This window comes from Equus quagga, chromosome 13 (genome assembly GCF_021613505.1).
Source record: "Equus quagga isolate Etosha38 chromosome 13, UCLA_HA_Equagga_1.0, whole genome shotgun sequence".
NCBI lineage: Eukaryota > Metazoa > Chordata > Mammalia > Perissodactyla > Equidae > Equus > Equus quagga.
Window position 1 is genome coordinate 4,091,903 of NC_060279.1, and position 27,444 is coordinate 4,119,346.

General features: G+C 54.1%; 1 protein-coding gene across 2 annotated transcripts in view; it reads right to left on the bottom strand.

Annotated features, from left to right (window-relative positions):
• Nucleotides 1–1,825: 1,825 nt before the first annotated feature.
• CD247 (CD247 molecule) overlaps nt 1,826–27,444 on the bottom strand; it is a 73,486-nt gene continuing 47,867 nt past the window's right edge. The window contains exons 2-8 of one of the 2 annotated variants that reach the window (XM_046682737.1): nt 7,787–7,890; nt 7,091–7,147; nt 6,647–6,730; nt 6,168–6,203; nt 5,293–5,349; nt 4,313–4,354; nt 1,826–3,068 (exon numbers count right to left, since the gene is read on the bottom strand). In XM_046682737.1, coding sequence (XP_046538693.1) covers nt 3,003–3,068; nt 4,313–4,354; nt 5,293–5,349; nt 6,168–6,203; nt 6,647–6,730; nt 7,091–7,147; nt 7,787–7,890 — 446 coding nt within the window. In that variant the 3' untranslated portion in view covers nt 1,826–3,002. The remainder of the gene's footprint in view (nt 3,069–4,312; nt 4,355–5,292; nt 5,350–6,167; nt 6,204–6,646; nt 6,731–7,090; nt 7,148–7,786; nt 7,891–27,444) is intronic. The other variant, XM_046682738.1, reaches the window with a different exon arrangement.

Genomic DNA, 27,444 nt, shown 5'->3' on the forward strand with positions numbered 1-27,444 from the left:
AGCCCTCTCCCCACTTGCTTTCCCCACATGGTTATCGTGCATATAGTCCCTCAGTCCTCTTGCCCCACCCACCGCAGGTCAGCTCCAGCACCCATAACTCACCGCCAGCTTTCCTCTTTGCCTCTTGAGTCAAAGTCTTTATGGAATTGGGTCAAACTCTTATTTTCGAGCTAGCCGTTCAGATCACACAGCTGGTATATAACTCAGCTCTGACCCTGCAGCTACGTGTGAGGCTTACTCACTTGGTCTAACAGACGAACCCAACTTCAGTTTTTAAAGAGCCCAGTGAGGAGAAGATAAAGGAGTCACAGCTCAAAAGAGGCTGTCAGTTGTCTGGATGAGTTCAGTTAATGGAATCAAGGCAGCTGAATCAACACGGTGTCATCTTCCCACTCGTTTGCCTCGTGACCAGGTTCCAGAATTAGGGCTGACAGCCCTCAGCATCCATCCGTCCTCCGAGGCCCCTTCCTTCCGTGAACACTCCCACAGCTTCTCTCCTACTGGCTAGGCTGTGTCTGTGCCCCTTCCTTGGCAGCTGTCAATTTCCGCCTCACTCTGCTTCCTCCCGCCTGCCCACATGTATCATGACACTGCAGTGTGATGCAAGGTTCCTTTATATGATGTGGGTGCAATCCGATGACAGAATTCTTTTTTTAAAAAAAAAGATTGGCCCTGAGCTAACATCTGTTGCCAATCTTCTTTTTTTCTTCTTCTTTTTCTCCCCAAAGCTCCCCAGTACATAATTGTAGATTCTAGTTGTAGGTCCTTCTGGTTGTGCCATGTGGGACGCTGCCTCGGCATGGCCTGACCAGCGGTGCCTTATCTGCATCCAGGATCCGAACCAGTGAAACCCTGGGCCGCCAAAGCAGAGCACGCGAGCTTAACCACTCTGCCACAGGGCCAGCCCTCACTGACAAAATTCTAAGTCCCTAACTCTGTCATGAGAACTTCCTTTTCCTCCCGGGTAGCTTGCAAAATGCTGGGCACAGAATAGGCAGGTGCTGGGTGAGTATTTGTTGAATGGAACTGAATTCCCCTCTGAGGCCAGGTTACAAATCGAATGCCTTCTCTCTGAGTCGCCTGCGAGTTATATACGTACACGCCTGGCAGACACGCACATCACTCCTGCTGGAGTCCCAAATGCTCAGGGGCTTTATCTACCGTGGCCTCAGACTTTTTGGATTTAAAAGTCTTTACCCAATATTAACTGGTGGCTTGATGAGTCGGGTCCTTATGTACAGCCCCTGAAGTTAGGGGAAATACCGCTGGGGACAGGGCACCTTTTGTGAGGGAAACTGACCTAAAAGACCTCTGCTGTCCTCCACTGCTCCCTGGCCTTGGTGGCTGTCGGGTCTGCTGTGGCCTCGGCGGCTGTCAGGTAACTTGCGGACACCCTCTACCGGCACTGCTGCTGCTTCCTGACACCCGAGCGCTTGGCTGGCCTCTCTCCAGCTCATTTTCCTGCACTCCACCAATGAGGCACATTCTGGGAGCCCTGCGCTCCGGGGCTCCTTTCCCATCACCCTCTCGGTTCCCACATGAAGCCTGGCCCACGCTGCCCGGCACACTACATCACTCTGAGCACTGCCCTCCCAGCCCCTGGGCACTGGCCTGGAAGGCGTGTTCACCTTGCACAGCGGGTCATCACCCCCACAGCAGCCTTCTGGGCCACTCGCACCTGCTCCGACCCACGTGTTCCAAGGAACCATCCTGTTCTCTCTTGAGGACCGGCAGTTTGGCCCCCACTGCAAGGGCAGCAGGCTGCTGTCCCCGTAACTAAATGACCATTACAGGCGTGACTGCTGAAGTGAGGCTCAGGGCAGAGTAGCATTTCACTGAAGCATTTATTATGCAAGAGAGTAAGGCTTTAGCAAACAGTATAAATTAAAACCAGGCAGAGCAGAGGCAGTTTCCATCCAGGCCACGTGCCCTGGAATTACACAGCCATGTTCCAGAAGTCAGTGGAGGTCCTCCCCGCCCTGCTGCTTTCTTTGGGATCTTTATAGGTCTGAGTGGTGCCAAGTCTGCCTTTGAGGCCATCACACAATGAGTTTGTCTTTCACTCGGAGTGTGAGGTGACCACGTGCCTGGAAAGAATGTGGTTTTGCCCCTTCCCTCCCTCCCCCCACGCTTCATTCATGCTCTGACGTGACACTGTCTGTGTTCTTTATACCAGTTTGTCATAACCCGCCTCCCCTATGATAATGTGCGCTCCGGGAGGGGAAGGACAGGCTGGGGTATCCTACGGTCCCCACAGTGCCGGGCACACAGGTTCTGTGATGAGGAATGTGTGCTTGACTGAGGCGGGCCCCTTCCTGTCCCCCTGAGCCCCCACAACAGCCCCCCTGCTCCTACACCTTATCCACCGCTTCCCTGCTTCAGCTGCCTCTGGCTGCTGGACGACTGCTGAGGCTCTCTTCCCCACTTGCCTTGCGCCCAGACCCTTCGTGGGGACACACGACAGCCTCCTCAGCCTGATTAACAAGTTCCCTTGAAATGAGGGGGTAGGTTGACAACAGAAGCCAAATTTACAGCAGGAGCAAAGCGACTCAAATGCTAACAGAACAATACAGACTACTGGGACATGCGCTAATATTTGGGGTTTCTCTGGGGACTTTGTAAAACACAGAGGTATGTCAGCTGTGAGAAGGACAGTGCCTGTCCCCCAGGTTAAGAGCCTGGAGCCGCTGGGAGAGGGGCCTCCCACAGTCCCCAGCAAACAAGAAGACCCAAGAACATGCTGTGCTCACAACAGGCTCCTCAAGGTCAGGGCATTATCCTGGGGGACGCACTCCCTCACAGGGTCCAGGGACAATATTCTGTCTGATGGTTTGAAATTGGATATGACCAAATGTTACAACTGGAAGCATCCTGTTTACAGAGAGAAATTCTTTGGTGGTAGAGAAATGTGAGTGAACTGGGTTGTAAATGCTTTATCCTGTGTCTTTAACAATCTGGGCAGCTGCAGGTCTGGCCTGTGAGTGGTGAAATCCTCTGTGCTGTTAGCGGGGAGGCAGGGGCTGCATGTGGAGGGCATCGTAGGTGTCCTTGGTGGCTGAGCTGAGCCCCTGGTGAAAGCAAATCGGAAAAGAAGAATGAGACAGGAGGCCATTGTGGGCACAATCCCACCTAAAGACCAAGACACGTCTTCCGCGGCACTGCCTGCGACCACCCACCCAGCTTCCGGAGGCCCAGGAACAAGCCCCTCATGCCTCAGGCAGGGCCTTGGCCCAGAGGCTGCAAGAGAGATGGGTTCCGTGTCCTGTGGGGAATGGTCTGGGAGCAATTCCTGTGCAGCTAAATTCCCTCCTTCTTCCCAGCTTCCCAGGTGTTGTGCCCTAGAGAGCTTGGGCCTAGCCAACCTCCCATTGGACCAAAGAGGAAGGAGAGTCCCCGACCTGGAACACTGAGCTGGAATGAGGAGGAAGGGCCCAAGCCTGCTGCAGAGAACCTGCTGTTCCTGGCACCTGGGCCTCCAGAAGGCCAGGATTTGTCATGGAGACAGAGGGGCTCCTTGGCCTCAGCCCTCCTGCCTGAGCCCCCTTCCCAGGCCATGCTACTATAGTTATGTCCTAGGCAAGGAACAGGCAGGCTGGTCCCAGTCTCACTGGAACACCTCTTTCCCTGGTCCAGGAGACAGAGCCACAACAGCCACACATGGTAAAATTCTGGGCGCCCTTGTCACATCACTCTGAACTCAGGCAAGCCAGGTGGCCTGACACTCTGGAGTCAGTCGAGCGAGCTGTCAACAGCCCACAGGAGCCAGAAGGAGCAAAGTGAGAACCCGCTAGGGATTATATTTTAGAGAAGTAGGTTGGCTGTGCTTAGTTTGCATAATTATGCACACTGCTTTGCATAAGCCAGGCACCTGACTATAATAACACTTTCTTTGTAAAGTTATTTTTCTTGAATTTTTTTTTTCCTTCAATCTTCCCGCCCATCTTCCCATCATATTAAGTCTGAGGCTACAGGGCAGAGCAAGGCTTCGGCCAGGGCCTAGAGCAGTGGAGGAAAGGGCTTCTGTGGCATCCTTTGCCTACTCCTGCCCTTAGGACAACATCACACAGCCTCTGGGCAGCTGCTGCTCGTCTGCTGTGCCCAATGCCCAGGGCTCCCATGGCCTCCTGGCTGGAGCCAAGTTACGGGCTTGAATGGCTGAATCCCAGACCTGCCCCAGGGTCTGACTGGCAGAGGAGTCACCACAGGCCCGAATGGGTGCCCCAAGCTTGCCCTGACCTCAACCCTGGTTAGACGGCGCAGCCCTGGGAAGGAGAGCGGGCAGCACAGACGAGGCAGTGCCATCAGCTCCTACCTGGTAAAGGTCATCGTGCCCCTTGCCTCTCCGCCGCTGGTTCTGTGGGAAGGAGACAAGAAAAGGGTTAGAGAGTCTGACAGTCAGCAGTGGCCTTTCTACTCAAGGGTCCTACTCGAGGGGCCTCCAGAGAGTGGGAGGGACTGCTTCCCAGCCAGCACCCCTGCCCTGGGAGAGAAGGGTCCTCCGGCCACTGGTCAGGCCCTGGCCTCTGCAGAGTAAGGTGAGGCCTGGCTCTGACAGGGCCTGAGTCTGCTCTGTCCCACTCGGATCCTCACAGACGTCAGAGTCCCAGGATCTGGGTCACACGGGAGCTGGCCGCATTGCCCACGGCCTGGAATAAATGGGCTTCGCAGCAGCTCTCACAATTCTTGGCTCGTCATCAATGCTCCCTGGGAATGGCAACTACAGAGGGGCTGCCACTCTGGCTGGAGAGCCCCTCGAAATCCTGGCTCCCCTTTTTACCCGCTGTGTGACCTGGGAAGGAAAGGAGGCCATCTACCTGGCAGAGCACTGACCAGGCCGGCTTCGTGCACGTGCGACCTACAGTCACACGGGGCCCCTGCTTAGAAGGGCTCAGGGCTCTCTGCTCTCACCATTTGGAAATTCTTAATCATTTAGGAGCAAGGGGCCCCGCGGTCCTGAGCACTGAACACACGTTGGCACGCGGTAAGCACTTGATAATTACTGTTGTTAATGGTGACAAATTTGACCTGCTTTGGCAAAGCATAGGCTGTCCTAGAATCTAGACTTGGTTTTTCAGTCCTAAAAGAGCACCAGCCCTTCTTTAGTGTCTTCAGTTCTGTCAAGTAGGTGAGAGCGGGTTAACCTCGTCCTCTGGCGGCCGCCACCTGGGCTTCTGCAGGTGGTAGGAGGGATGGACGGATGGAGGCCCACGGCAGGCGCGTCGGAAGCCCGTGTGGAACTTCTCTGGAGCACCCCCCTCCCAATCCTTGGGAATTAAAAAGAGCAGCACTCACCTCGCCTTTCACCCTAATCTCACTGTAGGCTTCTGCCATCTTGTCTTTCTGCAGAGACTGGAGAAGAAGTGGGTATGAGACACTGGTTTTACCAACTAACGCAGAAAACAGTGGGCTCCCCACAAGAGGAAGCCTCTGAATTCCCGAGTTGGTGGGGGGGCTCCCACAGTCAAGGGTCCAGGCCTTATTCACACAAACATCTCTGCCCACAGCCAGCCCCAACCCCACCCTCCTCTTCCTCAGCCCTTTGGAAGCTTCTCCGAGCTGCAGCCCCTCGCACTGAGCTGAGAAGCTCAGGTTTGGTTCAAAAAAATGAGACGTGGAGTTCCAGCCAAAGGACATGAATGTTGGACAATGCAAGGGCTCACCTGGAGCCCCAGAATCATTTATTTGAGCAAGCTGTCTCTACCCAGCCAGCCACACAGGCTGTGGGTCAACCGACTGCCAGAGGGAAGGAGAGCTGCTCTCTTTACAGCAGGTCACCACCCACAAGGGTCCCCTGCGTGGCAGACCCAGCTCAACATCTGAAAGCCACAATCAGACGCACAGCCAGGATGGCGAGATGGACTTTTCCACAAGAAGAGATACTCAGCAGACTACTGCAGCCCCTAGGGTCAGGAGCCCCTCAGAAGGGGCTTGCCCAAGCCCCCCACCCCTCCAGGCGATCAGGGGACTCCAGCAGCAGGCTCAGGGGCTGAGGGAGGGAAGGCAGGCGGAGGAGTTTTCCTAGAAGTGGACACTGCAGGCAGCAAGCAGCTGAAGCTGTATTTGGTGCAGGCAAGTGAAAGTCAAGGCCCGCAAAGGCTTCACCCTGAGCCCTCCCCCAGCCCTTCCCTCGGACTTCCTAAGGGAAGCTGTTCCACTACTCTACTCACATTGTACACGACTTCCTGAGGGTTCTTCCTCCTCTGCTGGGAGAGGCAAGGGGAAGAAGTTAGAGGTGGAGAAGCAGGAATCCAGCCCAGGAGAGCTGCACCACCCTCCCCACTCCCCCCACCGTCTGTGGGCTCTGCCACCAGCTTGTCCCCTCCCTGAGCTCCCAAAGCCTCACCTCGGCCACTCTCGGACCCTCAGGGCCCTCCCCCGTCTCATACTCCTTAATGCACGGTGGCACATCCCCTTGCGCACAGGCTTCCCCTCCCTGAAGGGCCACCCCAGCAGGTCCTACTGACCCCTCTTCCCTCACCCCTCCTCACCTCTTCTAGTCCAGATAAAGAGGAGAGAAGAGCTCAGGTGGAAGGATGGGGCTGGTGGTGGGGTGTGAAGGAAACCGACGGTCTCTCCCACCCGCCCTCTCTAACAACAAGCCCCGCACAGGGCTCAGAGAGCACGGGCGCACGCGCGGAGTTATTACCTGTTTCCCTCCCATCTCCGGGTCCCGGGCTCGTCTCTTATCCGCGATGCCGTCATACTCCTCTCTTCGTCCCAGGTTGAGCTCCTAGCACAGATGGGACAGCGTCAGAGCCGGGAAACGGGAAAGAGAAGGCAGGTCCCGCTGGACCGGCCAGCCCCCTGCGCGGTGGTCACTAAGGAAGGAGCAGGGACGGGGGCGGGAGGCGGGGGTGGGGGGGTGGGGGAGGAGGAGACTGGCCCCTGGGACGCTGTCATCTCGGAGCCCGTGCATGAGCATGGTGGGGGTTCGCCCAGAAGCCCTCTGCGCCGGGAGGACCCTGGCACCCGGGCTGTGCAAGAGCGGGGGCGCGGGCTCGCGGGAGCAGGCGCTTCCCACTGCACCCCGGGCAGGGACAGGGACCACCCCGCATGGCTCCGCGCCCGGCCCCCGGCGGAGATGACTCACTTGGTAGAGTAGGCCCCCGCCCTGCGGCTCCGCTGGGGCGTCCGCGCGCCGGCCGAACTGCAAGAGAGATGCGGTCGGTGAGCGCGCCGGGCCTCCCGGCTCCCCGGCCCTGGCCCCCGGCTTCCTCGCGCGTGCGCACAGGCGCCAGCTGCGGTCCGCGCCCCAGGGTGCCGTCCAGGCCCTCGCTCCCAGGGCCTCGGAGGACAGTCCCAGATGGACGGCGTCTGCACGAGGTCGTAGCTCCTATCGTGACCTCTGGGGCAGGGTGTCCCTGCGTCGCACTAGCTTAGCGTCCCGGGGCCCTGCCCGAGGCACAGGCAGCCTGGCTTTCTTGCGCTGGGGTCTCCGCCTGAGAGACCGTCCAGGGCAGCGTGGTTCAGAGTCAAAAAAAGAAAATCAGTAAGACTGTTTTTCAAATAAAGTCTTTTGCCAAAGTCCAAAATCCAAAAGAGCAATGAGTTGAGGCTCCTCAGGGAGGCACGCAGCACCAGGCTTTCCTTCCCACAGTGTCCAGCTCCGCCAGACACAACCTAAGCCCCCAGCCCGCCCAACGTGCACGCTTTCTGGTCCTTGCTTTGCCCGTGGACACCAAGCCCCAGGCACCCCATGCTTGAGACTTTCCAAAACCAAAACCCCTCTGAACATCCACCCAGTGGGGGAGCCCACACCCTCCCCTCAGAGCCCAGGGGGACTAACCTTCATTCTGAGGAACAGGGCAGTGACAATGACACCGTAGATGAAGAGGATCCCATCCAATACGTAGCAGAGTTTGGGATCCAGCAGACCATAGCTCTGTGCATCTGTGCCAAGAGATGAGACTGGTCAGCCAGGCCCAGGGTGACAGGACACCCCCACCACCCCAGGGTAGCCGCATGACTGACTGACTGATCAAGGAAATCATGACAAGGGGAGCTGGAACCAATTCCCACACCCTATCTGACCACAACCTCCCTCTCGCCCCCCTGAACCAGCTCCTGGGTAAACCTAGCCTGCCCCAACAGCGGATGTGGCGCCTGGTGGGCCACAGAGCCGGAGAAGATGGGAGGGAGGCAGAAGCTAGGTGGGAAGGTGCGGCTGTCCAATCACAGGACTGCTGCCTCCGGGTCGTGGGAGCCCAGCTGTGCATGAGTCCAGTGTGAACCACACACTCTGGAAGCCTCCGTAAGATGCCCACATCTGGATGAATGGCACCACCTGAATTAGGGTGTGTGGCTCCTTGAGACCTCCCCACAGGGAGAAAATAGGACTCTGGGGGACTGGCAAGGGCAAATTCAGAGACTTGCTGGTGAATGAGATCATTTCAATCTTTAGCTTAATTAGGACAGTGAGAATCTGGGTCAACTCTCCCCTCCTGACTCCCTGCTTCTTGGGTCCCAGGCACTGAACAGGGTCTCCCACCCGGGGAAGTGGGGTGCGGTTCTGGGGTTCACCCCCTGGGCCCTGAGGAGTCTCATGAGCAACAGACAGAGGTATCTTTGGTGATTGCTCCTCTCCACAGGAAACTGGCATCTCCCTGCCCCCCAGTCCTAGCTGCACGGCCTCAGCCTCCCCTGGCCCCCCTCCTACCCGGCTACAAGCTCACCATTCCCAGGATGCACCTTGCTCTTCCAGACTATTTGCCTCTGTGCCTTTGCATGCACTGTTCCCTCTACATATTCCCTCCCTTCCTCTCCCTGGAACCCAGCCATCTGGTAATATCTCATACATCCTAGAAAATGCAGCTCAGAGGTCTCTATTTAGCCTATCCCACCCCAAATTTCCAAGAGATCCCTAATCCCTCCCGCCATATTAACCTTGTCAAATTGGTTAATGGGTACTTGGTTGGCAGTAGCACTGGAGTACAATGGGGCTGGGGAAGGAGGTACCTTACATATTCTAGCTAAATGAAAGTCAGCATTTCATGATTTCACTTATATGTGGAAGATAAACACATGGATAATAAAAAGAACAGATTAGCAGTTACCAGAGGAGAAGGGAGTTGGGGGGGGGAGGGTGAGTGAAAGGGGTAAAGGGGCACATATATATGGTGACATAAAAATTAGACTGTTGGTGGTGAGCACGAGGCAGTCTATATAAACTGATAAATAATAATGTACACCTGAAATTACACAATGTTATAAAACATTATGACCTCAATAAAATAACTGGAAAAAACCCCAAAGCCAGCATTTCTTTTTGAAAGCTCACCGCACTGTCAGTGAGGAGACACGGATTTTAGTCCGGACTGTGCTTCCTCCTAGGTTTGCGCGCAGTACCCCAACCCGGGAAACGGCCCGGAGCCTCTCGCTCCAGCGCGCGCCGCGCCCCAGCAGAGGACGGCTGTCTCCCCCGGGGCCGGCGCGCCCTCTGCTGGTCGCCTGCAGACTAATGTCGGGGCACAAGGAGCGGATAATGCGCGCTTGAGCGCTGTCTTATCCTTTCCGGTTGTGACTTGAGGCAAGCTTTTACCCTCTTTTAGCTGTCTCTTCTGTTAGAGTGAAACCGTAACATTTCTTCAGTGTGTACTCCGTGCTAATGTAATAACTTGTCAGATCATACCAACAGCACCACATGGAAACTGAGGCACAGAGAGCCTCAGGTTTCCCCAGGAGCACACACGCACGGCAAGGGAGAGGCGGCCCCGGGCGTGCGCCCGCCCGGCAGTGCGTCTCCCCTCCCTTCGCCCTCCTCCCCGGGGCCCAGCCCTGCCCACCCTTCCGCAGAAGCGACGTTTGGCTTCCCCCACAGGCCGTGAGAGCAGGTGATTCAAGCCTGTCCCAGAGTCCCCTCCCCCAGCCCCTGAATCCCGCCGTCCGCCCTAATGCAGGACTCCTCCTGGCTGCCGGCAGCTGGTCTCTCTGTAGACTTCCCGCAGGCCCGGCTCGGAAACCATCGGCGACCTAGTCACTCGGAACAAAGTCCAAACTCCTCGTCGAGCTGGCTCCGGTCCTGACTTAGCAGCCCAGGCTCAGCGCCCCCCACGCCCGCCCTCCCCCCACTGTCTCCCTGCCCCTGTGGTGTGGATGCCACTCTTCCTGGGGCACGCAGGTACCTTCCTACCTGCCTGCCTTCCCCTGAGCCGGTTCCTCTTCCAAGCCCTCCCTGGCTAGCACCAGCCCACCCAGTCAACGGCTGCTGAAATGCGATTCTGTCCCGCCACCTTGGCCCCTAGTGAAAAGTCAGTGTGCTGCTGGAGGTGCAGAAGCTGCACCCCACAAAGCACTCTACAGACACAACGTGGCGGGTTATGAGATCCCCATGCATCTGGGCTGCAAGCGCTGGAGACCAACGGCTGCACCTTCTTCATTTCTGCCTCCTCCTCCAACCTCAACATCAGAGCGCAAGGTGGACAATCGTAGACAGAGTGGAATTTTCAGGGAAGGTGCGGGGGGCGGGGGGAGGGTGGGAGGGGGCGGGGGAGGGGGGCTGGAGCTGTTCTGCCCTCTGGCCCTGAGGCAGCGCCGGAAGCCCCCCCCAGTGACCGAAGGTGGGGGCTTGAAGGTCTCTAGGAAACAGGCCAGACCCCAGCAAAGGCCACCAAGGCTGGGTGATTTTTTCTTTTAGGACTAGAGAGGAGATGTCAGTAGTGATTTACTGAGGTGGTTGAGATTCAGAAAAAGGGCTGGGAGAATATTGCTCAGCTGCCTGTCTCATAAAATGAGAACAGAAAAATTACTGGACAGTAAATTTAGAACAAATAAGAAGAAATATTTCTTCGTGCTGTGCAGAGCCAGCACAGTGGGGGAGGGGAATCGGCGCCTCCCTGGAGATCAGTAATAGGCGCAGGTTTTCTTTCTCTCCAAAGAGGATCATGATTTTATGACCAATGACAAGTGTCGTGTGTGGTTTGGCGGAGGAGAGGATGTTAACCACAACACACTTCCAGGATAAGGACCCACTCTCTGCCCAGTCCAATTGTGCCCATGCTGGGAGGGACGGGCCTGAGGAAGGGAGCGATAGCCCAGAAAGTTCCTCGAAGGGACCCAGGGCCTAATTGAATTATATAATTGATTAAATATTTATTGGGCACCTGCTCTGTGCCAGGGCATGTTGAAATAGAAAGAGCCCAGGATCGGGTGTCAGGTGGGTTCTAGTCTTTCCATTACCACGAAGCAGCTTTGTGGTCTTGGGCAAGTCACCTCACCTCTCTGGGCTTCAGTTCCTCCATCTATAAAATGCAAGGTAACTATATCTACCTTAAGGGTAGTGGTGAGAACTGAGTGAGGTAATGTATTGTAGGTGTTTTTGTAAATTTCCTCCTTAATAAGGACAATGATGTCTAGCATTTGGGTAGGGTCTTCTGAGTCCCCGCCCTCATGCAGCTTACAGCTTAGGTCATGAGGCCACAGGCAGAGTGGAGGGGTTTCCCTTGAACAGCAGACAGTTTTCCAAGATGCCAACTCAAAGGCATGAGCCACAGCCACTCCCTTCCGGGTCCCAGCTTCTCTGCCCCCTCCTCTTCCATCCCCAAGGGATCCCCCTGTTCACCTCCTTCCCTGAGCCACTTGTGCGCCTTGCTCATATCCCCACTGCATCCAGTTCTCAAGGGAACCGTTGGCTGCTTCCTAGGAGGTGTTTAACAGTGTTACCTGGTGGCCGCTTTCCCATACAACCGAAGAAGCTGCTTTATCTCAGGCCCCCCCCCCCCCCCCCCCCCCCCCGCCCGTCCTCTACACCAGAATCACAGCACCTGGGAGAAGCCCAGTGTTTGAAAGAGGGCCCAGAGACTGACTGAGGGTTCTCACACAGACTCTCAGTCCTGGCTGCACATTAGAATCGGCCCACCCCCTCCCCCTGGGTTCTTATTTAATTGGTCTGGGTGGGGCCTGGGATGAGCATAGGCCCATGCAGGGCCAGGATGGAGGCTCAGAGCTGCAAGCTCACACGAGCGCAGCCTTCCATAGGGATACAGCCGTGCCCTACAACAGATATAAACGTCACAGGCAGAGAGGAAGAGCAAACTCAAAGCCTCAGGCCTTCTGATACGCTGTAACTTTTGTGTACTTCCACGTATTACTGAACTTCCCTAAGTCTCAGTTTCCTCATCTGTAAAATGGGGATAATACTACACATTTATTTGAGAGAGAAAGTGTCAAACCACATCAGGAAGTTTGAAACTAGGTAGGATTAGAGCCACCGATCTCCCTAACTTCTGGGTGTTCACACACGCAGGTAACCAGGTCCCACACGTGAGGCATCACCATTACAACGACGAGCATTTGATGAGGGGATGCATTCTGAGCAGTCACATGATTTGCCATTCAGAAGATGCTGCCTTCAAATCAGAAAAGTAGCGCTGAGGAAAACGAAGACAGAGCCTAGCAACAGCCTCCGAGCACGGGTCCTGACATGACGGCAGCCTCGTGGAAGGGGCACACACCTTATTTACAAACAGGAGAGTGATGCTCCCAGCCGAGTGCAGGATGGGAGCCGGGGCTGGGATCTGACCTCATGAGCCTTTTCCCATCAAACCTGGGATGGAACGAGCCATTCTCTAGCCCCTGCACAAGGAAGACTCAGCACATCTGAGAAGTAAGGGGATTCTGCCCCAATTCCCGACCCCACCCTGCCTTTCCCAGGCCTGACAGGTGACCCAATCCACTGGGCACAGCCCCACCACACCAGACTCCTGCATCTGGACAGACGCAGGGCAACTGTGGGCACTGAAGCCCAGTTGCGCAGGAGCACATCTGGGTGTTGCTGGGTTGGGGTCATCGTGCAGGTGCCCCAGGATGATCAGGCCTCCCCCAGGATGGCCAGGCTGCAACAGCGTGTTTTTTAGGTAATTCAGGTTACTCCAGGGCAAAGCACCATCCCGATAACACCTGGCGGAAAAGCAGGCTGAAGCCCCCGGGGGCCCAGCCCTGTGCACACAAGCACCTCCAGCGGTGGATCTGGCACTGAGCAGTGGGGATGAAGGGGGAGCCCTGCCTGCGGCCCACAGTTGTTCACCGGCAGCAGGTAGGGGCCAGTCAGCATGCTCACTGAACCCCCACCACAAGCTCGGGGTAGCTCAGGATGGCCAAGGGCCTGGCTGAGCTGGGAGCCTGGATTCTGGTTGTTTCTCAGCCCCCTGTCATCACACTGTCATACCAGGTAGGCACCGATGCAGCGGGCCAGCAGGTTACAGCCTCACAAGAAAACCACATCTCCCAGGAGGTGAGAGATTGACCCAACAAGGGCTTAATGCCAGCGGCCCCTCCCCTTTGAGAGTCTCCCCAGTGGAATGCGGCAGCCTCTGTACTCGGCTTCCTGTTCCACAGATTGGACCATGTGGCTCACTGAGATGACATGCAGGAGGGGGGCCAACGTGTGGGACACCACTGCCTCATCATCCTTAGGTCTCCTTTGCTACTTCCTTCAGAGAAGTCTCCACATCATCCTTGTTGGAAACCTGCTCTATCTCATCCGCAGGGAAAACCTTCATGCTGCCCTGGGTCACAGCGGAGAGGGCAGTGGACAGCTCCGGGGACTGAGACCTCGGAACGACCCTGTCTCCCATCCACCTGCACCGTGTTCTTGGCGGCAGTGAAAAGATGGGCAGACAGAGCACCTTCCTCCCCGGCACACTGGTCCCGCTGGTGGGGGCATCGGCTCATAACCCACCTGGATGAACAGCTTCAGGTAGAGCGTTGTCACGCTCTCGCCCAGCGGCTCGAAAAGCGCCTCGGTGAGGGGGGCGTTGTCCCCGGAGCCCAGGCCCCCGGACCTGCCACCCATCCTGCAAGCCGAGGGCTGCGCCACAGCCCCAGGGTGGCGCCCTGCGCGGTGCTCAGGCGGTGGGTCGTGAGCCCCGGCCTCAACCCCTCAGCCGCTCTGCTCCGCCGGGAGCTGGGGCACAACTTCCCCATGGCGCCACCCGCAGTTTTACTTGAAGCATCATAAGCTGGAGCCCTCCTACCCTGTAGCTGGAAACCTGGAACAGCCCATGTGAAACGTCCAGAGGGGACTCCAGGAGCAACCAGAGACGGATCAGAGTATCTATCCGTACGGTTAATTGCGTCTAAAAATGTCATGTCTTATTAGTGAGAGTGAGCCCAGCCATCTCTATACACCCTTTTGTCATCTTCATGAAAGCCCTGAGTTCAGGAAGTTTCATGGCACTGACCATTAACAGGAAGATTCCGGGGCCCCAGAGGGCCTGGGGGAGGCACCTGCTGTTACAGAATCTGGCTTCTCTCGGTGAGGTGTATTTGAATTGTATTGTGTGTCCCTCAGCCAGGCTGTGAACTTCTGAGACCAGGGAAAACAGGTCTTAATCAACCTGGTCCTGCCATAGCCGGAAGCTGCAAGTATACACTGGTGCCCGTCTCCCCTCCAGCCAGCCTACTCCTCCAGCACATCCTGCTTAGGAGCAGGGCATCTGCAGAACCTCTCACATCCAACTTCTGTAGATACTGCTCCTGTGCCTGATGGAGTTGATTCCCATGGAAGCCCAGAAAGTAGGCAGGCGGCTAGTACTGGGCCCAATTCACAGGTTGATAAACTGGGACCAGAGGAATAACGTAACTTCCCCAAGGACACCTGCAGCTTAGTGGCAGAGCTGGATGGGATCACTGGGTCTCCTGATTCCATGTACTTATCTTACCTCTGCCTCAGGTGCATCTCACCTTTGGGGACAGGACACAGAGTTTGCACCCAGCTCTCAGAGGCTCACAGCCGTTACTGTTTGCTGGCTTTTGACACTTAGTCACAGCGGCTCGTGAACTTTTCACCTGTGACCCCTCCCCTACAGTCCTGGAAAGCACAGTGATGCATTTTGGGTTCACTTGCTTATTTCCCTCCTCACCCAGCTGTAGACCGCCTGAGAAGAGGAAGGAACATAGGCCTTGGAGCCAGAAAGACTCAGATGCAAATTCTGAATCTGCCTCTCGCTGGCTCTGTGTTGGGGGACAGCTTTCCTAGCCCCCTGAGCTTCAGAGCCCCCATCCGCAAAAGGGGTTTAAGAAGACTGACTTCACAGGGTAGGTACGCAGATAAAATGAGAGAGTGAGGGGGAAGTGTCCTGCACGGTGGCACATACTGAGCCACGGGTCTCCAGTGGCCTCTCTGCCACCATAGAGGCTCCGTGGGTACAAAGAGCAGGAGGAGCGGACCAGGCCTTCCCACCTGTCACCCCTTCATGCCAAGGTTGGGGACAGGACCTGGTCAGGTTCCTTGCTCATGATGGAGATACCCACCTTTCAGGGTGTACAAGGATGAAGTCAGACAATGAATCTGCACAAAGTGCCTGCACATAGTAGGGGCTCAATAGTGTGTGGGCATTGTGAGTGCTCCTGGCTTCACGAAATGATAATGGGGTAACTTACATTGGCCCCCGGCATACAGTTTAGAGATTGGCCCCCTGTGTACAGTTTAGAGAACTCTTTGCCCTGTCCTAATAAGTCAGGATTATCTGACTTAATCCTCGATTCTATTTTGCAGATGAGGAAACTGAGGCTCAGAAAGGTCACTCAGCAAGAAAGTTCCTAAGTGCATCTGATGCAAAGTCCCTTGTCTCTCCCCTTTATCCCATTGCCTCTGGGGTTCCTCTCAGCCAGAGAGCTTTGCAGGAATTTCTTCTCTGGCATCTCTAGCCTCTGCTTGAATATCTTGGGTGACAGGGAGCTCACCACCCATCAATCACTGGTGGAGAGCTCTAACTTTCAGGGTTTTAAAAAAGCAACTAGGTCCCAGTTCTGCCTTCAGAAGCACAAAGAACACAGATTCTCCTCCTTCCATGAGGCAGCCTTTAAAGTCCCACCCGTGTCCAGCTTGTCTCCCCCGTAATAGGAAGCACTTTAGCATCACAGCAAGAACAGAGAACCTGAGTCCAAGGCCTGGCTCTGCTGCTGAACTAGCTGTGTGACCACAGGACAATCTCCCAGTGACCTCCCAGGGTGTGTGGCACTTAAAGGGGATGGGCTTGCTACCCGGTAAGCTCTCAGTACAGAGGCACTGACAGCGTCAATATTAACCATAAAGCCCACAATGTGGGTAGGATGGCCAGCCCCCAAGCTCCGCCCACCTTTTGCGTCCCAACCTTGTTCCCAGGGTCCTGCAGCTGCCCAGCCCCCCACCAGGCTCAGACACAAGTGGTGATGACATTGCAGGCTAAGAATTCAGAAAACAGGAAGTCACGTGCTTAGGAAGGCAGTGGCAGCAGCTCTGGGGTGCCTGTGGTGTGCTGTGTGTGATGCCCGGCCCACTGACCACCGCCCCAGAAGCACCCAGACCTTCCCCAGGGGGTTGCTCCCTTTCATTGAGCGACTGACCTTCCCTGCAGCAGGAAAGATATAGGCTGGATGCAGGTAATAATGAGAACCACTGGCTGAAGATTTATTTTGTGTCAGGAAGCACATGGGAGTTTGCTCATTTCATCCTTACGGCAACTGTGACTTTACAGCTGAAGAAACTGAGACTCAGAGGTTAAAGCCAGGGTTGAACGCAGGCCTGTTTGGATCTGTTGTCCAGATACCATTTGGTCCAAATCCTAACCACCATTTGGTACTGCCCTTGACAACTTACGGTCCTCGGGGCTGGGGAGGGGTCTCCTCACCAGGCTGTGGAGTCCTTCCTTATCGGAGGATCGCACCATGTTAGCAGGTGATACCCTAACTCTACACTTGGCCTTCTTTCTCTGAGGGGGCAGGGGGCTGAGAGGCCCCTAGGGAAGGATGGCCTGCCAGCAAATGTGAGGCCAGGACGCACACTGGCCAATGCCCATAGAGCTGACCCACCTGGAGACTCCCTGATCACCTTGACCTGCAGAACAAGTCCGTACAATTTACTAGTGCCATATAATTTATTGCTACTCACTTTAATTTGCCACAGCCTGCTCAACTCCACTTCCTCAGTGTTGCGTTTCAAATGCTCGTGTTTCATTGTAAAGCTAATCTCTGGGCACGGTGACCTACAATTATGTATCCTCATAGACAAGGATTCCAAGGGGACAAGGGGACAACGATTCCAGGGAAGAAAGGAGGCTGTTTGATTTCTCAGGGGTAACAGGATTATGAGCAAATATTTCCCTTCTTATATTTTTATTTCCATTAAACTTGTTATAATTTGTGCAATAAAATTTTTCTGTGATCACTTTTCATTTTCAAGTAAATCAACTTATTATAAAAGTGCAAGGTAACTGCAATGAGATGTCACCTCACACCCATCAGAATGGCTATAATTAACAAGACAGGAAACAACAAGTGTTGGGGAGGATGTGGAGAGAAGGGAACTCTCAGACACTGCTGGTGGGAGTGCAAACTGGTGCAGCCTCTACAGAAAGCAGTATGGAGATTCCTCAAAAAATTAAGAATAGAAATACCGTATGATCCAGCTATTTGACTTCTGGGTATTTATCCAAAGAACATGAAAGCACGAATACATAAAGACACATGCAACCCTATGTTCACTGCAGCATTATTCACAATAGCCAAGACTTGGAAGCATCCTAGGTGCCCATCAAGGGATGAATTGATAAAGAAGATGTGGTATATATGCACAATGGAATACTACCCAGCCATAAAACGATGAAATCTTGACATTTGCGACAGCATGGAAGGACCATGAGGGTATTATGCTAAGTGAAATAAGTCAGAGGGAGAAAGTCAAATACCATATGATTTCACTCCTAAGTAGAAGATAAAAACAACAACAAATAACAGATAAACACAGAGATACAGAGATTGGATTCATGGTTACCAGAGGGAAAGAGGGGCGGGAGGAGGGCGAAAGGGGTGACTGGGCAATGCGTGTGTGGTGATGGATTGTAGTTAGTCTTTGGGTGGTGAACATGATGTAATCTAGACAGAAATGGAAATAGAATGATGTACACCTGAAATTTATATAATGTTACAAACCAGTGTTACCTCAATTAAAAAAAAAGTGCAGCAAAGTAGAAAAAGTCAAAATCATCTATAATAACACACTCAAACACAGCCACTATTAATAAGATGGCAGATTGCCTTCCAAGGTACTTGTTATTTATAAATTGTAATAATTCTCCATAAAAAAATTTCCCTGAAAAAAATCTGCTTTTTCAGTTGATATTACATTATAATTTAATATTATATTTTCATGTTATTTCATATATTCATATTTCATGTTACTTCATAGTTTTGCTAATTATCCTTTTTCATGGTTGCATAATAATCCTCCCCCTATTTATTTAACCATTTGCCACTTATGGTCATTTGTTTCCAATTTTTCACCATTGTAAGTAATTCTGTGATGAACAGCTTCATTCCTAAAGTTTTTTACAGGTTTAGAATTCAGTTGATAATATTTTGAAAAATGAAAACTAAGACAACCAGTCTGAGATAAAATTCAGCTAAAGATACAAGTAGGCAATTCTTAGAGGAGGAAAAACAAATTGCTTACAAACATATAAAAAGACACTCAGTCTCACAACTATCAGGGAAATGAAAGTACACAATGACAAGGAGATGGATCCGGTTGTTCACAGGTGGTCAGAAGGCCTCAGCTGTGAGGACACGTGGAGGGAGGACACTCCTGGCAGAGGAAGAGCAGGCACAAAGTCCCTGTGGTGGACCAGGCTTGGTATATCTGAACAGCAAGGAGGCAGATGTGGCCAGGAAGGCATGAATGAGGGAGAGTGCTAGAAGATGAGGTTAGAGGGTGACAAGCAATTGGGGGCATTAGTAAGACCCTCCTTGGCCAGTGCCTTTTACTCTGAATGAGATGGGAGCATTTGCAGAGGTTTCTCCTCTTACAACAAATATACATTATTTTTGTAATTTCAAAAGTATAAATAAAATTAAAAAGAAAACAATTAAACCCATTTGGAATAAATTTGGTTCACCATTGCCTTGGGCCTCTGGGTTGACTACAGATGCCAGGTGAGCTGCAGGACAGGCCTAAAATCCAGAATACACTGCAGGGCGCTCCCTGATCTGCGTGCCTCCCCCGAAGGCAGCAATCTTGGTCTCCTTCTGCCCTCGCCCCATAAACCAAGCTGTGGTTTCCACCCAGAAGGTTGTTTTATTTCTCCTGAAGGGATGGCGAATCCATTCATTCTTTTGCTCTTTCATCATTTATTAACACATGTGACCACCAAGCCTCTGTTCCTGTTATGGGCTGAACTGTGTCCCCCCAAAATTTATAGGTTGAAGTCCTAACCCCCAGTCCCTCAGAATGTGACAGCATTTGCAGATAGGGTCTTTAAAGAAGTAATTAAGGTCAACTGAGGTCGGTAGGCTGGGCCTGGATCCAATGCAAGCGGGTCCTTACAAGAAAAGCAGGACACAGGCATGCGCAGGGAAGACACGGAGAGACAGTGGCCACCTACAAGCCAAGGGGAGAGGCCTCAGAAGAAGCCACCCTGCCGACCCTGGATCTCAGACTGCCAGCCCCAGAACTGTGGAAAAATAGACATCTATTGTTTCAGCTGCTCTGTCTGGGACGCTTTGTTAGGGCAGCCCTAGCAAGATAAGACAGTTTGCTTTTCTAAAAACAGCCACCATAATTCCTGACTTCTGGGCAATTGTAAGGAGGGTGCTCATTTCCTGTGAGCAAGGACTTAGCCCAGGGCCTGTCACCTAGCAGGTACTCCGTGCGTGGCAGTGACCATCGCTACTAGGAGGTGCCAGGCGCTGTGCCAGGCAGCGAGGAGCACAGACCTGGCCTCACGGCTGAGCAGGCAGGTGAGTAAACAGCTCGCCCACCGAGAGATGTGCAGGATGCTGAGAAACACAAGGGAGACGGTGCCCGCGGCCACGCCCTGGGAGTGGAATAAAGACACTCGAGGGACCTTCAGTGAGCAGACTGCATGCTTTGGGGCCCTTCCACTCACTCCGCCTTTCCAGCAGCGCCTCAAGTCCAGGGGACAAGTCTCTCATTATAGCAGACAGCACTTGCTATGTGCCAGGCACAGTATGAGCAATATATACACACAGAGAGCGAGAGAGCAGCATATATATATATACATATCGAGAGAGAGAGAGAAAGACTCATTCCTCTTCTCCATGCCCGCTTGGACGCACGGCTTTCCTGCCTGATTCCAGGAATCGACGCTGTAACCGGCAGGTCACTGCAAACATTTGCTTCACACTTTCCGTTTGCAAACGTTCTATTTTCTCGATTTTGTGCAAGCCTGACAACAGTGAGGTGAGATAAGCTGGGCAGATCTGATTTGCTCCACTTTGCAGATAAAGAGCCTGAAGGTCAGGGAGATGAAGTGACTCTCCTGAGGCCCCGAGGCGCCTACATAGCGGAGCCCAGATGAGAGGCGAGGTCCCGCCAGGCCTTTGTCTTCTTACACAGCACTCAGCCCTTGCATCACGCTCTGGAGCATCAGCACCATTTAAAAAAAGAGCCACTCCAGAGCAAACCCCTTCTGGCAAAACGCCAGGCGGGATTTTGCCATTTCTCTGAGCCTTTATTCTGCAGACAAACCCTCACAGTATGTATGCAGAGATATATGTACAAGAGTGTTTACCGCATCATCTGCAGGAGCAAAAAAAGGAAAACAACGTAAATGTCCACCAACTGGGAAAGTGATAAACAAATTTTGGTATATTCACGTATAGCAGTTCAAAAAGCAAAAACACAACAGGTGATTCTATACACGCTGCTGTGGAAAGATCTCCAAGATAATTAGGTAAAAAAAGCAAGCTCTAGAGCAGTGTGTATATTATTTGTGTATAAAAAAGAAAAGACATCTTATGCAGGCTGCACAAGTATACTCATATATACTCAAAAATTTATCTGATGGAGTTTCTGTTGGGAGGATGGACAAGTTCTGGAAGTCGGGAGAATTTGACTTACTTTCTACTTTGCACCTTTTTGCGTTTTTGAAACTCTAACCATGATAGCATATTACATTTATAATACTAAACAACCCAAACAAAAACAAATGACGCGCATCCTTAAATCAAACACGGCGTGTGTGGCACAATTCTAGGCAGAGCGGAAACTGGGGGCACAGGGACTCGTCCACCCAGAAAAGCACCTTGGACTGGGCTGTGACTCAGTACATTTCTGGTGCTGACTTGCTGTGGAAGCATCTCCAATACACAGAAACTTGCACTATAAAGGCATTTGGGGGATAGGATTACAGTTATCTATGGACGCCAAAACCATGACTGCTGGTAAATAGCATGATCACTGTTGCTGTTATTACTTCCCAGCGCTGCAGGAATGAGATGATTTCATATGCAAGCCCTTCTTCCCCCGCCCCGACAGGAGCACCAGCCAAGGGAGCCAGCAGGTGAAGGAAGATGGAAGCAGCGCTGACCCGCAGCCCCGCCCAGCCGGTGCCCCTGCACGCAGGAGTCAGGCACCCTAGAGGCCAAGCCGGTCTCTGGGCATCCGGAGTGGAACTGCCTGGGTGACCCAAGGGAGACCATGGGGTGGAAGGAAGCCAGGGGTGCAGCCCTCACCCGTCCTCTGGGAACCGTCCTGCCGCCCCAGGCTGTTGCCGGACGCCCCTACAGCCAGGGGCTCCCCAGCCCAGGGCGGTGGCTCCTCCGCCTCTGCGCGCCCTGCGCACGGCTTCTCCCGCTGCAGGACACAGCGGCAGGCCCCGGGGCAAGGCACGGGACGAGGCCCCGCTTCTCAAGCTCAAGGCTGGGGGCAGGAAATGCTATTTAGATTTTAAATCAGACATCGATACGCCATGGGATAGAGGTAACAGCTCACTGGGCTGGTGGAGAGGCGAACCTGAGCCTTCGGGGGGCCAGCTCCCTTGCTCAGGTGCTGCGCCCCTCAGAGAAAGGGAGAAGAAGGAGAAGGACGGCTCCGGCTTCTCCCCAGGTGGACACGCTCGGCTCGCCCCTGACCCCCACCACCCAGGGTCTGACTCGGGGTGGGCTCCTGCCCAGGCTGTCAGAGCCCACAGTGGTGCACTCAGGTGTACCCCCACCCCACCCCCAAGGTCACCAACCAAATCCACGAAGGACAGCCCTCCCAAGAGGGAGAGGAAACCTGGGCCCGGGGAAGGGGCCCTGAGGCCCTGCCTCCCCACGCAGCCAGGGTGGGCTGCAGCCGGCCCTCCGGCGGTGCGGTTACAGGAGCAGCAGCCCCTCCCCTCTGTCCCGCAGCTGGCTCCCCGCTTGCTCGGGGCTTCCTGCCGAGCGCCGCCATCCCAGCCGGGTTATCGCCAAGATCTCCATCTGAACGCTCACACACCCTCCGGGCCGCCCCCACTTGCGGTCCCTTTCCCCCCACCGCACCGCCCCCGGCCCTCCGCTGAGAAGGCGCCCGGGCTGGGAGTTCTCAGGGGTGGCTGGATCTGCGCGGGCTCAGGGGCCGGGGGTCGGAGGGGCTGTGTCCCAGATGTAAGGGAGAACCATCCAAGGGGCCCCATGGGAGGCAGGGTCCAGAGCAGACCCTGGGTCGTCAGGCACACGCTCACACGTGTCCACAGCTGCCCGGCCGTGAGGACAGGCGCTGCTTCCCTGACCCACAGGCCCAGGAGACAGGAGCCTGCCAGCGCTGGGCCTCAGCTGCCAGCACTCCTCCCCCAGCGTCAGAGAACAAGGAGGAAGCACAGGGGTCTCTCTGTTCTCCCCAGGGGACTCCAAATGTCGTCAAAGCTGCCACTCGGCTTAGAGAGCTGCTTTCACATTGGAGCCCAGGCACCCAGGCGGGGCTTCCCCTGCGGGCGCCCCGCGAGGGCAGAGCACTGCGTCTGCTGGTGCCGTGCTCTCACCCACCCCACCCGGAGCCAGGGGCCTGGTGAAGAGGGGCGAGGCCGACCTTACACCTGTTAGAATGGCAAAAATATCCAAAACCAAGAGTGACAAATGTTGGAGAGGCTGTGGAGAAAAAGGAACCTTCATACACTGTTGGTGGGAATGCAAACTGGTGCAGCCACTATGGAAAACAGTATGGAGATTTCTCGAAAAGTTAAAAATAGAAATACCTTATGACCCAGCCATCCCACTACTGGGTATCTATCCTAAGAACCTGAAATCAGCAATCCCAAGAGTCCCATGCACCCCTATGTTCATCGCAGCGTTACTCACAATAGCCAAGACGTAGAAGCAACCTAAGTGCCCAGCAACTGATGATTGGATAAAGAAGATATGGTGTATGTATATACAATGGAATACTACTCAGCCATAAGAAAGGACAAAGTCGTCCCATTCACAACAACATGGAGGGACCTTGAGGGTATTATGTTGAGTGAAATAAGCCAGACAGAGAAAGAAGAACTCTGTATGACCCCACTCATAGGTGGTAGTTAACATATAGACAAAGAACTGATTGGTGGTTACCAGGGGAAAGGGGTGCTGGGGGGAGGGCACTAAGGGTGAAGTGGTGTACCTACAACATGACTAATAATGATGTACAACTGAAATTTCACAAGGTTGTTAACTTTCATAACCTTAATAAAAAAAAAGAGAAAAAAAGAAACAAAAAAAAGGGAAAAAAAAAGAAACAAACAAACAAAAAAGAGGGGCGAGGCCAAGGGGACGGCAACTGGGGGTCTGTCTGGTTTTCTCTGACTTGTGCTAATCAGGTCCCATGACAGGGTATTTATGAAAAATACAGATGCAGAGAATTTTGACTTAGAAGGACAGAAAAAGTTGGTAGAGCTGGTTGCTGGGTGAAGAGGGGTTTCTTTGCTCCTGTCGGCCTGCAGCAGAGGCAAAGTCCTCAGCAGCTTCCCCAGCTGGTCTGGGTCCTGTGTCAGAATCAGCCACTAGCAGCTGAATGAGAGTCTCTGAAGGCGGCCAGGGGTCTGCCTGTTAACACTCCCCCAGGTACCCAGGGACCCTGCCCTTTGGGACCATTGCCCTCTGCGCTGGTTGGGTCTGGAGGATTCCGTGAACGCATCTGGCCCCACCTGAGCACTCGCCACAGTCTGCTCCTTGAGGGAGGGCAGCCCCAAGGCTCTCTGCTGTAGACACAGCAAGCGGTTCCCACACACGCCGTCCCCTCTGTCAGAGAAACACTGAGAAAGCCACGACGTGGACGCTGCAGGTCCCCCTTGCATTCATTCCCCACATTTCATCGTGTGGATGTGTAATCTCCCGGGGACGTCATGCCATACCTAACGTGGCTGCTTGAGGCTCTGCTTTGTTTAAAATATGCTAGCAAGGACAGTCCTGGAATTTCTTTGTCTCCTTCTAGCCTGGCTTTCTTCACATCCAGTCATTGGCTGAGGACCAGCGGGTGGGGTGCTGGGGGCTGCCCGGGAAGACCCCACACCACCTGTGCCCTGGGAGGTTCTGAACAGTGGGTGTGAGGTGCCAGCCTGGGCATGGCCAGGAGCGGGCTGGGTGTCTTGGGCACATCAGCACATCTCAGCAGCGTGCTTTGCTCCTGGCATGGAGCCACGAGCTGCTCTGGGCAAGTTAGAGGCTCGGAGCCCTTTGCTCAGGGCTGTGTGGAGATGGGATGGAGCCCTGGGCCTGCCTCAGCATGCCTTAGTCCCTGGTGCAGGGTTAGTCAGCCAAAGAGAACAAGTCCAATTCTCAAACAGACCAGAATGACCAGCGAAGGAGGAAAGAACAAACACGTGTTGCAGCCAAAATGGAGCTGGCCTCTTGCCCCTGAGTCTTTCACTGATTTATCCTGGATGGAGAAGGACCAAAATTGCCTCCCAACCTGGAAGGTGAGAACTGTGAGCGGAAGCCAGGGAGCCTGCCAGGAGTGAGGCCGCCTTTGTGTAAACCGCGGGCCTTCTGGAGTCTTCCCAAATGTCGCCCGCAGCTCTCCATCCACGTGCCGCCTTTCCCTGCCCCTCCAGTCGTGCTCTCCAAGCCTTCTTTGCTCTCACCTTCCCCTAAGACTTCTTTCCCCAGAGCCCCAGCCCACACCGCCAGCCACTGCAGTCATTATTTGTTAGTGCAAAGAGCGCTTTCTCTGTTACTCTCATTGTGTAGAAGGGGTTCTTTCCTACCCGACTAGACTGCAGGTTGCTCGAGGCAAAGAGCATGGCTTCTAGTGCCTTTGTTTCCACCACTGTAGGAAGCCCAGCGTCAGGCGGCATGGTGCTCGGTAACTACATAACTGCTCAGATGACTGAGAGGCTGCCTGATCGACTGGTGGTCATTAATACTGTAAAATGCACAAGCTTTGCCCCTTACGTTTCAAAGAACCGATGAGTTGGAAAAGGCCCGAGAGATCATTTTTATGGGAGCCTGAGCCAACGCTGTCACCCAAAGTGAAATCACCCCAGAGAAATCACTTCACCCCCGGTTTCTTTGCCTCCAAAATAAGTGTGTTAATGTAACAGTCTCTAGGGTTCCTTCTGGCTGTGATCCAGCGTTGGAGCTAATTGTCAGGAAGAAAACTACTTAACATTTCCTAGTGAGGAACCGTTACAAAGTGTCACGTTCCAAACATGCCCCCACCTTTCCTGCTGCCCCTACAGGCCCGGCCCTGGGGTGAGCATGACGGAGAGGAACCGGCATGGTGCAGCCTGCGAGCCCTCGAGGGAGGAAGGCGGGCAGGGCCGTGACTCACAGGGGTCCCAGGCCGTGGGCAGGCCCCCTTGCATTTGACTCAGGCCCAGGCCCTGCCACGCAGGACTGCCACCCAGGGCAGCATCCCACTGATGCCTAAACAAAGAACAGGCCGAGGTTCCCCCAGAACGGGGCTGCCACCTTCTGGGTGGGCCAGCCTGCCACCTCCACAAGACTGCGCAGCTCACCCTCCTGTTACATGCTTCAGCGTGACCAGCTTTTATCATCTTTCAAGGCTCAGCTCAAATGTTACCTCCTCTGGGAAAATTTCTGTGCTTCCTTCAGGCAGAACCAGTGTCCTTTCAGTGGGGACCGGTTTCTCTTCTAAGGGTGCCCTAACAGTCAGGAACCATGGGTTAAATTTACTGTTAAACAGAAGAGTAGCTACATTTTCAAATAACACGTTCAATATGCTTTCCTTCAACCTTCAGACACTCATTCAGATGAAGTACCTCTAAATTAAGAAAGGGATCTGAGAGTTCATCTTGTAAAAAAAGGTACAAGAAATACAGTACTTCTCTGTGTTTCCAGCCTTTTTGGACGCTCTGTAGTGTATTTCTTGTCCTGTTTTTGCATTAACAATTGGCTTCATTGCTTTAAATTTAGAAGAACTTCCTGGTACGGTGTCTGGAGGTTGAAGAAAACCATACTGAGCATATTGTCTGAAAATGTTGTTAACGTTCTGTTTAAGAATAAGTTTATGGTAATATTTCTGACTTTGCAGATGCTGTAGTTCTTGACATATTGTTCGCTGATTATTTGATGACAGGTCTGTTCCAATTAAAAATTAAACTCCACAAAGGCTGGAATATACCTTCCTCTTTTCTGACTGTCTAGTCCCCAGCTGGTGCCAGCAGAAGCAGGTGATCAGAAGGGTTTGATGAGTGAACAAATGATAAAGTCAGGTCGGTTTCACGGGAACCCTTGCTCTGGGGCGAGCCCAGAGTGGGCTGCCTCCTTCATGGCTGTGTTTTCAACTCTCTCTCGCTAATCCCCCAAAATTTGACAAGAACAGCTCTATGTCTCAGATGTGGAAAAGAAACATAAGTGAGCCTCGGAAAAGTCCGCCCCGTGTGCGGCGAGGAGCCGGAGGAGCACGCAGCGTCCCCGCCGCCTGCTGCCCCGGCCGGCGCGTTCTTCCCGAGGCCCGGGGTCCCCGGGGTGCGCGGGGCCCGGGAGTTGGGGGAGGGGCGCGTTCCCGGGCTCCCGCGCGGGTCGCCGGCAGGGGGGCTGCGCCCGCAGGCTCTCCTGGGGGCGGACAGCCCGGCGACCTGGGCCCGGCCCCCGCGCGCAAGCCGCCGCCTGTGACGCGCTCCGTTCGCCCGGATCAAAGGCCCCACAAAGCCTGCCGCCCCTGCAGCTGCCGGGCTGGGGACGCGCTGGGGACGTGGGCGAGCGTGGGCCGAGAGCCAGCCTGCTGGGCTGCCACCTCCAATCGTGGCTCTCTCCCAGGGAGGGGGTTCGCCCTGCGGCTTCCAAACCCACCCTTCTGGGGGGTGGCGGTGAGGGGTGCGTCCGGGGGGTGAGTCTTTGCGCCTGTCACCTCTCCTCTTGCTCTCTCACTTACCCCCTAATTTGGGTCCTCAGGATGTCTCACCATGACCACCAGGGCTCAGTGAGGTCTGCAGAGCCCCTGGCCGCCCCTGCAGCGCCCCACCGCCGTTCCTATTTGATTCTAAACCGAGGCTTACAAGCACAGACAGAGATCCGGGTAGCGCTGCAGAAGAGCCACCACAAGAAAATACAGCGAAATGCTTACAGTGGTTTCATCTCTGGTTTGTGAAATTAGGAGCGATTCAAACCTTTTTCATGCCTTTCCCTATTTTCCAAGTTCTACAATGTATTATATAAGAATATAAATTTTTGAATTGAGACAATAGTAAAAGTACACTTTTGATGCCTCCTATGAACCTCCCCCATCCCCAGCAGCACTTTAGGTCAAGGAATGTCTAAGTTACTCTG